The sequence below is a fragment of the Strigops habroptila genome, chromosome 1 (assembly GCF_004027225.2).
Source record: "Strigops habroptila isolate Jane chromosome 1, bStrHab1.2.pri, whole genome shotgun sequence".
Classification (NCBI taxonomy): Eukaryota; Metazoa; Chordata; class Aves; order Psittaciformes; family Psittacidae; genus Strigops; species Strigops habroptila.
This window is the reverse complement of record NC_044277.2, coordinates 50,125,976-50,144,182: the sequence shown is the minus strand read 5'-3', so window position 1 is coordinate 50,144,182 and position 18,207 is coordinate 50,125,976. Positions and strand designations below refer to the sequence as shown.

Below are 18,207 nucleotides of genomic sequence, written 5' to 3'. Positions count from 1 at the left end.
TCATGCTATTAAAAAGGTGTTATATGAAACCTGCCACTGTGGATGTTGTTCCTAGTCTTTAACTTCCAAAGATGTGAGAATAGGTAGAGTAATGTACTTACCCTGTATGAGATCAGTTCTTACTGGAAATTGTGTGTGTGTCTCTTAAAGCTTTTGTCTCCAGTTTGTCACATCATAATGGATTGAAAAGCAGTTGCTAATGCAGACCATTTTCTGCACGATTTAAATCTGTATAATGCTTTTACAGTGGTTCCATTTTACTTGATACCAGCATTTACGATACCACCAAAGAAATTTAAAAGGGAAAAAAGGGATTTATTTTGCCTCTTAAAATATTATATAAATATTATATTCTTTTACTCATTGACATAAATCTTGAAAAGGTAAAAAAAAAAAAAAAGGTCTTTTTTGTGAATGTATTAGCTTGTGCTTCATCTCTTAATTAAGATTTATTGTGATGGTCTTGCAAGTGAACAGGACTTTGTTTCTGCTGTGTAAACTTCACTCCGGAGAGGATGCTGCTTGAGGATGGTACCTGTGAGCTGCCCACAGCCTTGAACAGCTGTGACTGTCCATCCCTGGCTGATGATGGAGAAGGGTGCAGCTGTGATCCTATTCCCTGCTGCCTTACAGACTGGTTTTGAAGCCACATGCTGCTTTCTGGAGTGCGCAGGCTCCTCTGTGCTCAGGTGGTGCTCCCTGACTGCAGGGAGAGCTGTGCTTGCAGGTTGCTATCTGATGGGACAGCAGGCCTCGTCATGAAGATGGCCTTCGGGCTCTTCTCAAGAAAACAGTCCAGGCACATCCTAGGGAGAGCGTGTTCTGGGAAGCCCAAGGTTGTAGTTCTGCTAAGTGATTCATTCAGCCTTTTGCCATCACACGGTGCAGAGTAGAAATGCTTCGCTCCGCACATAAAATTGCTGTGCAGAAGGGGTGCCCCACAGCTGGCCTGCGCAGGTTGGGCACCGCGGGAGCGTTTGGTTTGGGTGCCGGGGGTTCTCACTCTGGCTGTGGTGCCGGGAGGATGCTCGGGTAGCTGGTGGTGCTGTACCGCCAAATAGTGCCGCCTAGTGGTGGGCCTCAGTTTCGCACAGCGTTTGTTTTGCGGGCTGGGGAAAAATGTTTGCACTGCCATATGCAAGAATGTATCCAAAAAAATTGTTTATTTCTCAGTACCGAATAATTTCCTGCACAGAACCGTGCGGAATAGGAATTAATTTATCCATTCTGAAAACGTTAATTTTTTTAAATTATTTTAATGCTGAGCTCTTAACTCCGTTTTCTTCTTTCTACTATTTTTTCCTTTGTTACTTCCACCTTCTTTCTCGTTTATGTCAGTCTTGTTTAAGAAAAAAACCCTTTTAAGGGAAATGTATAAAATTTTCCCATTCTTTCCATCAAAATACTCAAATACTTTGGTGCTGTTGAAATGTTTTCCTAGGCTTGTTTTCTTTGGATTGTCTAAAAGCCTTCAAAATTATCTGTTTCATGCTGAAGTTCTACAGCTGTTATAGACAGCAAGCAATTTACAGTGAACCTTTTCCCTAATTTCATTTCATTTTCTGCATTTCCTCACCTCTGCTGAGTTATGATGACCATGCAGATATTTGTGATTAACTTGGTTGCTTAATGAAGCCAAGTCAGTCTGTGTCATTTGATGTTTCTTTATGAACCTAATTAATGTTACAGGAACAGCTGCACTGGCTCACAGTGAAAGTCTGCCTAGTGCCCTAGCTGTAAAGAGGTGTGTATTTTGGATGTGGGAAGCAGGGAGTCTTGGCCATCCTTTGGCAAGCTGCTGTTCCCACAGGCTGTCTGCACTGTCTGCTCCACAAAGGCAACTGCGCTGCACAAGTGGTGGCCAGGGAACTGGTCTACTTGTTTGAGGTCCTGGTGTGCTGTTTGCTCGCTGCAAGGCCAGAAAAAATACCAGGATCATTCCCAGCGCCTGCCTTTGGCCCTACACGACAGTGAGGAGCAGAGCAGGCGTGTCAGGATTACTCAGGCTGGAGTTTTGCTCAATATCCAGATCTTGCTGCCTCCTAAGAAGATGAGAACCATGGAGCAGGGATTAAATGAGGTTGTCCATGTCTCACCCAGATTTTTCAGCAAGTCAAAATCAGTCGTGAGAGTGGGGAGGGGAAGCCCAGCAGCTGTGTCCTCTTCCTGCTTCTTGCATTTCTAGATGGAGCACCCCAGGATGTGTCTGCTGGTTTCTTGGATGCCTTCAACAATGCTGCAATGCTTTGAGGTCTCCCCTACCAGATGGCCGGAGGGTTTTATTGTGGTGTTTTGTTGTTGTGTGTTTGGTTTTTTTTTCCCCTGAAACTTGGAATCATCAGGTGTTTTTAAAATCTCTTTCTCTATACTTGCTCTTCTTTTTGGAGGAGAGAGCATACTGGGTACTTTTATCCTATTCTTAAGGGGAGAGCAGCAGCAATGGCCATATGCAGGTATTTAGGGCAGAATAAGAATCGTGGTAGCCTGTGATATCTTCTCAGAATCCTTTCCCAACCTCTACTGGTTTTAGCTCATGGAGGAGTAAGCCACCCTGAGCCAGATGTAGTATTTAGTAACCCATGATGAACTTCTTTCATGAGCTTGCCTAATATGTCATCCTTGAATTGATGTAAATCTAGCATCCACAATACCATTTGCAGGTGGTTTTGAATTCCTTTGCACGGTTGCTATTTGTTACATGAAGAACTTCACCTTACTAATTTTGAGCCTACCTGTTCCTATTTTTATTCGATAGTCTCAACTTTGTGCTGGAAGAAATGCTAAGGCTGAACTGTGTGTCCACCTTTTTGGTATTACTTTTGCTTCTAGTGAGCTCTTGCATGTTCTGCCAGCTGTAACAGAGTCCTGCTTAGGTTGTTTTTCTTGTACAAAAGCTATTCCACACTTACAGTCATTTTATAAGTAAGACTGAGGATATGCATAGGAAACAAACAAAAGAGTCTAAAAAGAGAAACTAGATGAAAAAGCATGTTTGTGATTTTCACATTGAATTACAAATTAAAAACGTGTGAAAGTTGGATGGAAGTTTTTGTCAGTTAAGAGATTTTTTCCTGATCATATTATCACTGTTCAACAGAAGTTGCAAATGCTAATTGCAGAGGTTATGTATTGACAGCACTATCAAAATCAGTTCTAGTTCAACAGTCATTTAATAAAATAATTTTGGCTGCCAATTGCTTCACCTCGTAATTTGATTCATCCTTCTGCCTTTCCATCCCTTCTTCCCTGATCACATCTGACATCTATTGTCTCTGTCAAGCTATCCCAAGTGCAGCACTGTATCAGCCAGAGTGACAGTCATTCTTTTTATGATGCTGGGAGTGTCACAGAGCTGTTCTGGAATTTCTCCAAAAATAGCTTCAGCACTGTGATCCAAAGGGAAAAGTTTTGAGAAGTCATGAGACAAAGAAGGGATTCTGAATGCATGTCTTCACGTGCGTCTCTTGGAGGGCCTCGGAGCAAGACTTCTAACCGTCTGAGGGGTATTCCCTGCTTTCATTCACAGATCTCATGAATAAAAGTGGTAAGTTAGTGCTTTCCCAGGTAGATGCTGAAGCATGAAAAATAAATACTCTTGGAATACTGGAGCCAGTAGAAGAAAGATATATTATTTCTCCATAGTGAAAATGAGAAATAGCTCTGTTTTGACTTTCTGGTAACTTCTGGTGTGCATAGGTGAGGAAAAGCAGAGAACATAAGTTGAGTATTGTATGACAGTGATATGCCAAGGACAAGGCAGAGAAATGTAATGCAACATAAATAAAATAAAGTCAGTCTCCAAAGTGTTATAAAACAGGAAAAACCCAAAACACCTCAATATAATTATCTAAATCTGCATCTCAATCACTCTATGAGTAGGCACTGAAATGTGTTTGATGGACTATCGAGGGACTGGAGCCAGCACACAAGGTGCTCCTTCCATTTTGCATTCCCACGTTCAAGGTCCATTATATGTAACATCGTATATAAGAACACAAATTAAAAAAAAAAGGGGGGGGGGAAGAAAGACTTGAAAAGTACATCTTGGGCTGTTGATTTCTCCTAGGATTTTTTGTCTTGCTACCTGTTCTCTGTGATAAAGAAGTCACTGCACTGCCACTTGTGATGTATGTCTATCACTTGTTTTTTATCCCAGCTGGTAAGTTGCAGTAATTTTAGCCAAATCTTAGTGTGTTCCCCCTTCCCCCCCCCTCCCTTGCACTAGTTTTAAGCAGAAATATTGCCAGACACCATGATTCCACAATGTTTATAAGTGAAATGCAAAAATAAGTGTTCATAAGGTATTCTTAGTGAGAAGAGGGTGACGCCTCCAGTCTTTCAAACACATGTAATTCTGCTAAACCTAAGAACATACCTCTTTGCCCTCTCCCTTCTATGTTAAATTTGCATTTGTATCTGTCTGACAATGTGTATGTACAAACAATAAAATGAAATATGCTCAGGCGTGGCTGAAGGCCTAAAATGGTATTTTAAAACATACTCGGAAAACAAGGAGCGTATTCAGTCAGGTGTTTGACGTATAAAAAGTATCTGTTACCAGTTTTCTTTAGCTGATACCCATGCAAGTTTGGTTGGTGGAGCAATTTCAAAATCAACATGCTTCTTGCGGGATGGTAAGATGTTGCCAGTATAAAACCTATTGCATTATAAGGAAGAAGGTGATAGAGGTAAAAAACCCCAGTATCTGTAAGATACAATGCTAAGTCAAGGCTCAAGTTACTTGTTTCTGATGCCAGCTCTATTTTAGCACATACAAAGAGAGGGCTTGCAGGCCTTGTTTTACACCCACTCACTTGAATATGCTGGACAAAGGCTGGAAATTCTTGTGACATGCTGCCTTTTAACTCCCAAGGAGCTATGCGTGCACAAAGAAAAAACAACACTGACAAAGAAAAAACCCAAAACATAGCGTAATATTTAGTGAGGTTGCACTCACTGATACCCCGACATAGTGAGAGAGAAAATTACAAATTGAGGATTAAATCTTGCAAAATCGAGCAGTGATGGTTTATAAGAATGCTAAAATGAATACTGCTGTCACGTACCACATACTCCGTTAGGTGCATGTCTTGAAGTTAGTCTTGGCCTGCCTAACCACGTAGTATTTGCAAGTGATTGTCAGTCTTTATCAAAGTGCAAGGCTGGCTTACTAAGGGGTGGAGCATGGCTGCGTGGCAGAGAATCTGCATGCAGCCGGTTGTTGGGATTTTCCAGGAAGCAGTTTGATTTCCTGTTCTGCTGTTAATTACCTGCTTCCAAGAAACATGTGAACACCTGCCCTTAGATTTATTACATTCATATAAACTGCATGACCCTTTACACCCTGTGATGCGATCAATGTATGAATCTGTTATGTATGATCTGTTCTCTAGGGAATATCGCACGTTTGGTGTGTAAACATTCCTTGGCAATTTTTTTGTGTGGTGTTGAAATTTGAAATACAAGTTGTTTTTCGCAAGGTCCAGTGCAGCAGTTCCCAAAGGGTGTGCTGCCACATCAACCCGCCTGTTTTGTCTGCCCGCAGCAATTGAGCTCTCTCCTACCTACCCAGATGAGTGGTCCTGGCGAAAGATGTGTGTATGGGCCCACGGGCTGCAGAGTTAAACAGCAAGAGCAGCCATGTGCTCCTACTTTTGTTTTTAAAGACGAAAAATTTTCTATCTATCTAGTATGTCTGAAGTTTAGGAAAATGGTGATCTCTGTGGAATTGCTGCTCAGAGCAAAACAAAACTGAGCTGTGTGGAATTTCGCGCCCACCCCCAGTATTGCTTTTCAACATTTCATGGTAACTTGTTTTCATTTTGCCTCTATATTGTTCCTGGCTTCTGTAATACTGTTTCTGAGTTACTGTCATCCTAAATAATTTTTCCACAGGAGGAGGCTATCTAAAAATATCAGTCAAGTGTGAAAAATGAAGCAAGCGAGCCAAAACAGGAGCATGGGTACATAGGCAATACCAATGGCAGATTAACTGCTGATACCTAAATGTTCCTGACTGTGCTTTGATTATTACTCATCCATTACTTGGACTTGGATTGTCTGAATGCCTTTACTGTGGTAAAAGAGCTATTCGTAGTCTTTTGAAAGTCCATGGGAACATGCCAAATAATAGGTTAGTATTATTCAAGACAGAAAAAGGCCACAAGGAACATGTAATGACAAGATTTCAGATATTTTCCAGCTTTTTGGAACAAATACACGGGGCAGGACACAAACGCATACTGTTACTGATGTCTTCTGCCAGGATGGGGCCCCTGTGCTACATTTTGTTTCTCTACATACCCTGGTGATCCTAGAAACAAGCAGTCTAAAGATAGTTCTTAGGTCAGTGGGGAAACAGATCCTTACTTCAAAGTGTACAAACACCGTCTCTGTGACATCAGTTAGCTGCTGACCTAGTATGTTAAGCTGACTTCATGTTGTGAAATGCTTCAGTCATCTGATCACTGTGTGATAAAGTATGGTTTTATTTCCGTAAAGGCAGGTGAAGAGCTGAATCAAGTGTATCCTGAGTGTTAAAATGTTGCGCATTACCAGTATCTCCAGCAACAGTCATGGGGGGTAAGCAGCAGACAAGCATATACTGGCAGCACATCAGACGCCCATTCTGGAGGTTTCTCATGCAGCTGCAGTAGCTCCTTGGCTTCAGTTTGGCCTCTGTGGATGTAGCCTTAGAACAGGGTAAATGGGTCACGCAAAATAAATCACTGCTTTTCAGTAGTGCTTCACAGGGCATTATACATCACTATAGATGTAGGGCTATTAAACGCGTGCATCTGCTGTGTAAGTAGTTTTTCACCATAAGCTTAGTCTGGCGTGGAACTTGGAGACCATTATATATGAACCTCAAGGGAGAAAAGATTAGGCTCCAAGATCTTGACTGTAAACTGCAAAGCTAAGTCATCAGAATCTTAAGCTGTTTCAGTGACCAAAGTTATTTTTATTTTTGGAAGTGGATTATTGATGACACATCCCTACAGCTTCGGCATGCAGCCTCAGCTGTCTGGACGTCCCTTGTGGCCTAGCCACAAAGCGCATTTGATGCTCTTATATGGTCTCTTGGCTGGCTCTGTTGGCTGTGTAGCCTTCCCCTGCTGAGGGGTTTGTGCCCACCTGCAGGTTAACTGGTCATCTATGTTACAACACCAACACTGGGGAAACCGGCACTTGGAAGGTCATCATTAGTTGTACTTGAACAGCCTTCTAAGTTCTCAGTAGCATGTCTTCCTGAGCAGGTATCTGTATATTAATGTGGTTCCCAATCCCTACCCCCTCATCAGAGAAAGCAGCCAAGAGCATAGTACCCACACAGTGCAACAAGGAACCTAGCGGCTATATCTCACATTTCAGCTGGCTGCTCAAGAATCAAGAGCAACAGTACAGAAGATTTTCAAGTGGACAATTTCAAGGAGGATCCCATATTTTCTTTTAAGTAACTCATTTATGGTTTAAAAATCACTACTTCAATACTTCCAGCAAGAAAAATCCAGCTGGCTTCTGTGCCAGTTACTCAATGTAACATACAAGCACCTAAAATTTACTGAGAAGATGGGATCAGGAAAAGAATGGTTCAGGGATCCGGTGTTTATAACACAAGGATACTGATCCTCCAAACCTTGCACCATTTAGACATTTGAAGGGAAAAAATAATCAAGATGATAGTCTAACATCTATCCTTCATGAGGGCTGCTTGCATGTACACAATATTGAATTGCACAGAGGTGACAAGATCAGTCTGGAAGTGACAGCATAACTGTTCTCTGGCTTAATGCTACATAGCAACAGTGCAACAAGACAAGTATTTCCTAGATCTCTCTGTTGTCTTTGTCACATGGGCACTGAAGCTAAAAACTTCTATACATACTTGTAGGCCACCTTCCAAAAAAATTAAATCAGCTGTTGCTAGAACCTTCCAGGCATCCCATGGAGAAACACCTCAGCAACCACACTGAAGAGTGCTGAGAGAGTTTGAAAACAAACTCTTGAGAAAAGGAGTAGGTGCAGCAGCCTGAAGAAGTGCACCAAAAAACATGGTCTGAGTGGGAGAGAAAGAAAAATTGAGGCTAAGCTCCAGCTAGCAGACCAAAACTGGGACAAGAAGGGCTGAAAACTTGTTTTAAGTGAGCCCAGAAGGGGAAGAAAGTACCCAGGAATACCAGAGTATGCCTACCAAGCACACTTTGTCAAGTTAGCTTATTTACAAAGCTAAAGGCAGAACATCTTCAGGAGCTGCCGCACAAGGAACATGAGCAAGATCAGCCAACCAAGCATCCATGCTACCATATGGAAAAATGAGACAAACCCTCTTTACAGTACAAGCTGCCCCAGCCTTTACAAGGGTGAACTTAAGACCCCAAGGAAGAGGGGTCTTAAGTAGTGCAAAATAGCTGAAGGCATAGTTTCTGGACAAGAGGTCATCACTTCAATAAATACGTAGGTAAGATAAATCCCCATTACACTTTTCAGCTTGCAGTAACCAAGAGAATGAGACCTACGCCAGGACGGAGTCATGTTAAGAACTAAGAGAACAACCTTCCTCTTTTCTTGTTATTTGAGACAACAGCATCAGCACAGCTGTTTTTCAATCAACAATTCTTGCTCAAAAGCCATCTTATCAATGTAGTAAGGAATATGTGTGATCTTCTATAAAAGTGAGAGGGACTTTAATATTTATATATAGGGGTTTACCAAGTTAATTCTCATAACAACTTTGCTGACATCTCACATGCAAACACTTCTTAGCTGCAGAATAGCAAAGCTTTATGTAGGTTTTCTGGCCATGTACTCCTGTTAATTAGTGCCAGGACAGATGCTGTAGCTCAGAGAGATCCCTTTGCACAAGCTTCCTTCAGCAGAAGGGAAAAAATATGCCCAATTCCCTGCTAGTAATCTGGCAATAGCCAGCATGAAAACTTGGCACACAGGAATACAAATTCTGACACGAAAATATTGCTAAAACCGTATCAATATTAGAAGGAAATAAAAGCTGGGCACGGTATCTGTTGGCAATGAGGCAATTGTAACAACCTTCTCTAACCATTCTTCTGGTGAACTAAGTCAGACCCCACTTCAAGAACCCAAGGTAAGAGATTTCTACAGCTGCATTTTTGAAGTCACCAGCACACACTACAAGGAGCACTTTGGAACTGTGACACCAAACATTATGAAAATGAGTTTTCCAGCTTGATTTGCAACAGCAAGTAGAATACAGTTAAGAGCTGCATTTACAAATGCATAATAGAAATATTCTTCACAAAAGAATTTGAGGTATTTTATCTATATAGCAATCTTTATTTCAAAATGGCATTTATTACAAAAATGTAAAAATCCAGCTAAACCAGAAACATTGAGATTATTTTCCTGGACTAAGAAGCCCAGGGATCTTTGTCCCCATATCCTTTTCCTCACAATATTTTCCCCACTTCCAGTCTGATTACACAGGTGCAAATGTGCCTAAATGGCCTGGAATAGATAAATACATTGAGAAAGGCAAAAGCTGTAGAGCTAAATGCATGCAACAAGTTCTATCAGGAAGAAACCCTCAAAAATAAACGTAAGTGTAGAGATAATCTGCAGGTATCCGGAGATCCACTCAGTCATCCTTGTCTTTTGCTCCGTGTTTCAGGATGCGTGTGAACTCGATGTAGTTGAAGTTCCCCTTTTTGTCAATGGGTGCCTCCCTGTACAGCTCATCTACCTCCTCATCCGTGAACCTGTCTCCCATTGTGGTGAGCAGCTCTCGCAGGTAGTCTTCTTGGATGAACCCTGGAACACAATGTACGAGGACGTAAGAAAAAGGAGTTTTTATATTTATCTGCTAATAGATGGGTGATAATGTCTTACTCTGAATTTGTTTCATTTAAAGATAGCTACAGTCTTTCTTGCCAAATGAAAACAAAGCCATTAAAGCCTATTAGTACAGTTGCAAATTAATTACAAGCATCTAATTAAGTCAAGCCTCTTAGTGAATCTGCCTGGTCTCACTACTTCAAATAAAGGCCATTTTATGATTGGCCTGTTTTGTTTCAAAGAATATACAAATTTGTCAGTATATGTATTGGACCTTCTTCCCAATAGCCAGGCTATACTCCTGGTAGTACCAAAAGCCTTTAACAATTGTGTATTTTACACAAAGGGGATCTGTTTGTCTTTAACATTCCTAATGAAAACTACTAAAACCCCAAAATTACAGAACTTGGCAACTACCAATGTTCAACAAGTGCATGAAAACACAGCAAGTCTGAAATACTTCGGAGACTTTAAATTGATCTTAAATCAGTGACAAAACTCAGATTTACTAGACTGGTTGCACACATTTGGGGCATTGTTTATTAAACAAGCAGCCTTATATAACTTGTGACTCCTATCAGCACTCTTGTGAGTCACACAAGGATTTTCTTGTATTTGGTTTCTTCTCCTTTAAGTTCAGTTTAACAAAGAGAAGGTGGATAGAAGTTGCTGACAGAAAACAAGTTCTTCATAAAAGCACAACAGCTTTGAAGACACGGATTCCCCTCAGAAAAGTGGCCCTAAAGCTGAATTTTAAGTCAGGAAAAATTTAAGACCCTGGTTCCCAAATCGACATCTTTTTTACCTTCTGCTGTCTTGAATATCACCAAAGGGCCAGAAGTTTGGGATCTTAAGTTTCATACTGTTTAAAAAGTAATTTTAGCTGATAGGGACACAGGCATGATTTTTATTTTGCAGAAATCGGAATTTTCACAGTTAAAAAAAAATCATCACCACTTCTATGAATACAAGTATTTATTGTTACAAAAGTGGAAGTAATGCATGTATACTGTTATTTCACCTACGTACCTGTTGCTTCTTCATCGAAGCAAGCAAAAGCATTCCTGATTACATCTTCCGGGTCGGTGCCATTTAACTTCTCACCAAACATTGTAAGGAACATTGTGAAATTTATAGGGCCTGGAGCCTCATTCATCATGGAATCTAGGTATTCATCCGTTGGATTCTTTCCTACAAATAAAGGGATTCATAGTTGGTTTGGCTTTCCAACTAAAAGTAACCTTAAGAGCGTATCCCAGACTCCATTATTCTAATTCTAACAGCAGAAATTTGCTTGTCAACCACAAACAGAAAAAATGACCTCACCAAGGGAGGCAAGCATGTCATGCAAGTCCTCTTTGTCAATGAAGCCATCCCTGTTCTGGTCGATCATGTTGAAGGCCTCCTTGAATTCCTGAATCTGGGACTGATCAAACATCGCAAACACATTGGAAGTGGCGCGCTGAGGGCGCTTCTTGGTGGTCTTCGTCTTTGCCCTTTTGCTGGACATGTTGGCTGTTGGTTCTAGAGAAACAGAAACAGACCCAAGATTTAGCCTTATTAAATCAGATTGCAAGTCCTTGGGAGAGGGGTGGGTAAAGGAATATCAAATTCTGTGTTGTAAATGTGAATTTGCTTATAAAAACTGGTTATAAACATATTATTATTTAGTATCTCCAGCTTAATTTTCTTTCATTCTGCTTTCACTTGCTACTAAGCGCATCTTTTCAGACTCAGGGACTGGCACTGCAAGCCAGTAGCAGGCTACATTAGGAAACCAAATCAAATCATAAGTTCTTGGAATGAAACTCACACAGTGCTTTTGTTGCTGATTCAATACTTTATCTGCACCTTCCGCAAATTAAGATGACTACATATTTAGCAGTTTAGGAGGCACTGCTGACCTACCATGCAGAAGGATATGGGCTGCTAACCTAGTATAGTATGTAGTGGTTAAGTCAGTCAAACAGTATGATAAACTAACATTTGTCAGGAGAAGAGTATTTTAGGCTCTAAATAACATTTTGTTAGAATAGCTGCCATTAAAAGAGCAATAGGTCTCAGGACGCAGAATGACCCTGGTGAGAGCCTGTGGTTTTTGTACAGATTTCTGCATGGTGCTGAGAGAGAGATCTGCCAAAGAACTCCAAAGTAGGAGTTCTTTCATCACAGTTAACTAGGAGATTGTGTGTGTTGGAGAAAGGACATTGACTTGGTTCAAAAGCACTACATTGCTATTCAGTTACACAGTGGAACTATTACACAACACATGCAAATGCAAGCATACTCTCTTCAAAATAAATTAACAACATAATAGAAGTTTCAGAATAGAAATCTGAACATGGTTTCTCTTAAATTATCAACCTTTCAAAATATTTATATATTCTTATAGACTTTATATAGTTTCATGTATCAAATATACTGATTTCATTGTTTCTTTTGAGCTGTCAAATGAAGAAATAAATGTGGTAGTTCACATGTTATAACACTGATATCAATAGGGTAGAAGGGAGGCTTTCAAGTTAACTGCTGCTATTTAGCTGGGAAGATACAATTTAGTGATCAACTATGGTTGACAGCACAAACAGGAAAAGCTGAGTCATTGACTGAAATGCAAACACAAAAGACCTCAACGTTGCTATTGGATCAGAAGAAAGTAAACCCTGCTTAATGTTGTTTCCCGAAGTCTTCTTTCACCTCTATGCTTTAGTTTTACCTAATGCAAGCAATCCATGCTGCTATCATCCTTTATTATGCCCAAACCAAGTGTTATGCAAACCACATTCCTTCTATCCTCTACTTTGAATTTTACAAGGAGCACTGCACTAACTGTGTCCTGAAATAGGACAAATTTAAACTTCACCTGCAGTCAGGTAAAATTTACACCAGTTTGAAATTTACACCATGTATTCATTTTGTAACTTAAAAATTATCTGGTCAGATATGCAATTTAATTGGAGTCACAAGACACTTCTGTTTCTTGGACAGTTTGCTCAAAGTTACAATATTTTGTTAGACTCCTGAAAAGCAAGACTGAAGTCACTCACTGTGATTCATCCTTAAAAAAAGGGAGTAAATTTAAGCAAAGTAACTCCCATACATGGTTAATCAATCCAATATTCAGGCAAAAAGCAGTTAGTTTGGTTTTTCTTTGTTTGCTCGTTTTGTTTTTAATTAAAAGGAAAGACGTTTTACCTTGCTTTTTATCAGGTACCTGACTCGCTGTACCAACCATCTGGATCATAAAAGGATATTCCATGGTTATGTCCTTCTCGGTCTGTCTACAAAGAGCGTTACTGATCTCCCCTGCTAATTCCACACTTTTAAATCCTACGTGCATATACAACGTTCCTCTGACGTATAAAACAAACCATTATGTCCTGAACTAAAAATAGCTTATGAAATGCAACCACACATCCTTCGGCACTGAAGTTCTCTTCATTGCATTCACTAACCACAAGCTATCAGAGATGTCTGGTCTCCAACAAATACTTCAACACTTCAACAAATAAACATGAACTCCTGACATCTAGATACTTACAAAGACAATAAGGCAGTTTGCTTTCAAGCTGCAGTCAAGGCTTGGGCATAACTTCAGTGTTTTTCTTACCTCTGTAAAAATACTCATGCAAATTACTGTTAAACTCCAAATTATTTATTAAAAGTTCCACTACCCAAAAATAGAGTCAAGAGTAGTTTTCAGGATGCGGTCCAAGAAGTTCACTTTGCATGTGCTGCAAGGCAGCGCTGCCAGCAAGCTGCTACCTGCGATTCTCTCATGTACAATTCCATCCTAGTCAAGAGGCAGTAAGGGAAGCAGACTACTGCCAACTGCAGCTACACATGGCAAGAGGAGAGCCTCTTTTTAATTGTTCAGAAGATTGCCATATCAGAACACTGTACTAGAGAAGATTCAAAATTTGCTAATGTTTGCAATATTATTCTCCGAGTTTCTCTCCAGCAGGCTCGGGAGGCAGCTGTACGGAATACAGAAGGCACAACTCCTTCACTTTGAGAGACCCGTCAGCCTGCATGTAGAGAAACATTAGGTCTCAAGAGATTGTGGTGCCTGCCAGCACAAGTTTGGTGCAGCTGTGCCCATATGGTGCACTCCACTCTGGGCAACTCTATCAGAAAAACAGTGATAAATTTGAAAGTGCTCAGACAAACAAGGACATCAATCCAATTAGCCAAAGAGATCCATTTATGATGAAAAAGTTCCAAGTGTTTACATGTAGTATACCTCTCTGTGTACAACAGTGACTGATGTAGCGAGCCAGAACTAACCTGAGTCAAGCACCAGACCCACTAATTTTAGCAAAAATAGGATTTTACACAATAAATCCAACAGGTCATTTACATATAAAAAACCCCCATGCTTTTATAATTGAAATAGGATAAGTACAGGCTGAAAATAGAAGAATCTCAGTAGATGTAACGAGGAAATACTTCACGTTAGATAGTACAAGTCATGACAGGCAGGTTTAGTCTGTTGTTTAAAACTATGATGCACTGAATGGTCTGGGGCTTGTTTTGGAAACAGTTCAAGTTTAGTTCAAAACTTCTAATGCAAGACCTTGCCTGTAAAACCTGCCATAAGATATTTCCAAAAACATAACCTCTACTTGGGAAGATTTTAACATATTAAAAAAAAGAGAAAGAAAGAATAGAAAGGTAGTAATAGCATGTGCTGCACTGTGCTGCTTGCACATGTACATTCATTTGCTTTGATATTAAGCAACTGATATTAAACTACAGAAGCACAGAAAGTCATCCTATGGTCGTTACCTCTGGGCAAAGGATAGACTCAGGAGGAGACAAAACTGAGCAACTAAAGAGCTTGAGCCAGACAATAAGATATGAAACTTTATAACCCACTAACAGTGCTGCAGGCTGGATCTGTTTACAGGCAGTGACCAAAAGTTACACTTCAAAAAATACTCTCATGTTTCAACATGGTTTTTGTAATGACTGGGGATGTCTACCATGAAAAGTTTGTTCCAATATTTAAAGGGTGACTACAGGGAAGATGGAGACTCCCTTTTTACAAGGAGTCACATGGAAAAGACAGAGGTAAGGGCCACGAGTTCCGCCTGCAGAGATTCTGATTGGACACAACATGAAAACTTTTTCACAAAGAGAACAATCAGCCATTGGAATAATCTCCCCAGGGAAGTGGCGGATTCCCCAACACTGGACGCTTTGAAGATTCAGCTGGACAGGGTGCTGGGACATCTAGTCTAGGACATGGTTTGCCTAGAAAGGTTGGATCAGATAATCCTTGAGGTCCCTTCCAACCTGGTATTCTATGAGTCTATGTCCGAAATAAAAGAACCAAACAACCCACAAACAAAACAGCCACATAATAAAGCCCCATAACCCACACTCAAGAAAGCCTCTACGTGAACTAAGAACAGTCACCTTCCTTTCAATCATCAAATTCAAAAGTCAGCCTCAAAGCTCAATCCCAAGTCCTGTCCACATCATCAATTACAGCATCAGGTACAACCACACATCCATCACAGTCTGGGTGGTAGCAGGAAGAGATAAGACTACGGCACTCTGATCTGATCTGTAGCAAAGCTCTCTAAAGAGCAGATTACACTTTTAAAAAAGGAAATAAATACCATGCCATCTCAGTTTTGAAAGTCATCTTAATGCACTCCTCATGAATAAGTTTTCCTAAACCCTTGTACAGGAGTCAAACTTGCCTCAAAATCCAGTGCCTGCGATTGCACAGGGTCTCTGTCAGCAAGTCAGACAGCGGAAACCACTACGGGCTGTCCCTCCGAGCTCTGCCGCGGCCATGGTTATCTCAAAACGTCCGCAGGAAAGGGGAGGCTCACGGCCTCTCCTGCCATCTCAGCCTCGGGAGCTTTCACACTGGCCCTTCCCCTGCCCTAACTATGGTGAGGAAACGGCTGCGGAGGGCCGATGCGGCCGGAAGGCACCCGGCCACTTCCCACAGGGCCCTTGTGCCAGCGGGCGTGTCCACGGTAACGGCCCCACCGACCCATTCACAGGGCCGCGCTACGACGCAACGCAGGGCTCCCGCCAGGCCCGGCAGCACCGGTGCGAGAGCCGAGAGGGGCAGCCCCCGAGGCGGGCGACGCCGCAAGCGACCCCGGGCCCGGTTTCTCAGGGGCCCGGCTTCTCAGGGGCCCGGCCCGCCGCCCCCCTCAGCGCTCCCCGGCTTCAGACCCCGCGGGCGGCCGCTGCCGCCCCCACCCAGCGCCGGCCCCGCCTCACCTGGCGGCTGCAGCAGAGGGTCCTCGTCCGAGCGCGGCAGCGACCGGCGGCAACAACAGCACTTCCGGAGAGCCCGCGGCCGCCGCCCCGCCGGCGCAAAGGAAGGAAGGCGTGGGCGAGACCATCGGCGCGGAGAGGCGGGGGGGGGGTAGGGGCCAGGCTCGTCGCTTCGGTAGCAAGGTGGCAAAAGCCGTGCGGCGCCACCGCCCCGGAGGTGACTTGTGTGTTTCGTGCTTCCTCTCGGGGGTCTCTACCCACCGCGAGAGCATAAGGTCAAGGCTGGGGGCTCGGCCTGTGTCCCATCGTGTCCCCCCCCGGCGGAACGCAGCATTGGTGCAGCGCGGTGTGGTCACCGCATTCCACTGATGGGGGGCGGAGGGAATGCCGCGTCTGCCCTTATAAGGCAACGGCGGGAGTTTCCTGCGCGTCCGGCTCGCGGCGGTGGGCGAGGCCTTATCCCCTCGCCCCGCCTTCCCGCCCGCACGCGGGTGTGTGCCCCCGGACGGGCCTTACCCGCAGCGTCCGCCCCGCCCGCCGCGTCCGCCCCGCCCGTCCCGCCCGTCCCGGGCTCCTCACGCCCCTCCCGCCGCAACACTGCTCTTCCCAACCGCCTGTGCCGCCTTCCCAAGGACCTTTCTCAGTGAGGGGTGCGATGGCCTCAGAGGGCGTCACGGTCCTAGGCTGCTCCCCTTTTCTGACAGAAACCAGGGCATGGTCCCAGCTCTTTTTGGCCATCCAGGGGCGGGGGAGCCGGGAACCGGCCCAGCAAAAGATAAAAGCGCGTTTTATGGCGCTGTCGTGCGCGCTCGGGGGGAGCCGTGTAGCAACAACCGATGGAGCTAGTTTTCAACATTGGTATTAACAATTTAACTGCTCGTCCCTCTCGGGGTCGGAGGCAATAAGTGAGGCTGTGTGCCTGTCCCCCTTTCCTAAGAAAAAGGGCTTATGCCGGTTTGTTGTCTGTGTGTTATCCAGTCTGCGAATAGTATTTGGTGCCGCAGCTAACGGCAGCAGTAAAACAGGCGGCCAGAGACCTTGTGTGTATTCAGTTCTCACACAGTCTGAAAACAGTGAGGGATTACACTTATTTTTGACCTTTTTTTGAGGGAAACAAAATAGAAGGCTTCAGGGAGACCTTATAGCAGCCTTCCAGTACCTAAAGGGGCCTACAAGAAAGATGGAGAGGGACTTTTTACCAGGGCATGTAAGCGACAGGACAAGGGGGCATGGCTTGAAGCTGAAAAGAGGGGAGTCAGTGGCAAAACTGACATGTAATTTAGCAGTTAGCTTCGACAAGAGCAGGAATGGGAATCTCTATCTGTGTTAGAGGTATTTTTATCCAAGGAAATAAATAATATTCAGTAACAATGAATTCCTAATTTTTTCCTTCAAAAATTGATACAGTACTAACTCAGTGATTTATATTTCCTTTTATGATCTATTCCAAAATAATTTTTTGGCTTACCCAAAATTGGACTAATGAAAAATGTATGACTAAAAGACCAATCAAAATGTGAACAATGAATACGTAGGAACACCTGTCAGAAGAAGCCTTCATACCTGCGATCTGTGTTTGAAGTGTCTGGCTATGAGTAGCTGCCAGGTTTAATATTTAACATAATGAGTAATATTTAATATATTTCTGACCACAGAGGACTTCAGCCTATATTACTAAATCACCATAGTTGAGTTTACCTTATTGCCCATTGACCTTTTGCAAGATTTTTTTCTTCTGAATAATTTTTTTAATGGGAAAAGGCATGCAACCTTTTGTTTTGGAAAGCAGGGAGAAATTTAGAGATCGATAGATTTCAGGCATCTTTAAGAACTACAGGCGGCAGTAATACTGATTCAGGAACAGCAATTGTGTTTCCAGAAAAAAATAATTAGCCAGTTGTAAAAAAATATGCATGATTCGTTTGTAACCTTCATTAGCTCTTATTAAACTTCTTTAGACTGTATAAAAGCTTCATGAGTTCCACTTTGCAGATGGTGAAACTGAAGCACAGATGGGCTAGACAAACAATAATACATGAATGCTAAAAATGTGGTTGGGAATGTAAGATTTTCAGTCAGGTGAGTAGTTTCTGAGTTTGCCTTCACTGGGATTTGGAAGCTTGCACACTTCCAAAATTCCTGTGAGCATCC

General features: G+C 42.6%; 1 protein-coding gene across 2 annotated transcripts; it reads right to left on the bottom strand.

Annotated features, from left to right (window-relative positions):
- Nucleotides 1–9,282: 9,282 nt before the first annotated feature.
- LOC115612260 (myosin regulatory light chain 2, smooth muscle minor isoform) lies at nucleotides 9,283–16,426 on the bottom strand. 2 transcript variants are annotated; one of them, XM_030496314.1, is made up of 4 exons: nucleotides 16,060–16,426; nucleotides 11,137–11,334; nucleotides 10,840–11,001; nucleotides 9,283–9,786 (listed from the first exon to the last, which is right to left on the bottom strand). In XM_030496314.1, exons 2-4 carry the CDS (start codon nucleotides 11,318–11,320, stop codon nucleotides 9,614–9,616), a joined length of 519 nt encoding a protein of 172 aa, XP_030352174.1. In that variant the 5' UTR covers nucleotides 11,321–11,334; nucleotides 16,060–16,426; the 3' UTR covers nucleotides 9,283–9,613. The 2 variants fall into 2 exon arrangements, with proteins under 2 accessions (XP_030352174.1, XP_030352184.1); XM_030496324.1 differs by lacking the exon at nucleotides 16,060–16,426 and adding an exon at nucleotides 13,006–13,175.
- Between the last annotated feature and the right edge of the window lie 1,781 nt (nucleotides 16,427–18,207).

What these genes read in the sequence shown, in the direction of transcription:
- LOC115612260 (XM_030496324.1), bottom strand. Translation starts at nt 13,150, where the DNA reads ATGCACGTAGGATTTAAAAGTGTGGAATTAGCAGGGGAGATCAGTAAC. An exon ending in GGTACCTGATAAAAAGCAAG is followed by an intron (nt 11,335 to 13,005) that starts GTAAAACGTCTT and finishes CTGTTTCTCTAG; the next exon opens with AACCAACAGCCAACATGTCC. An exon ending in TGACATGCTTGCCTCCCTTG is followed by an intron (nt 11,002 to 11,136) that starts GTGAGGTCATTT and finishes CTTTATTTGTAG; the next exon opens with GAAAGAATCCAACGGATGAA.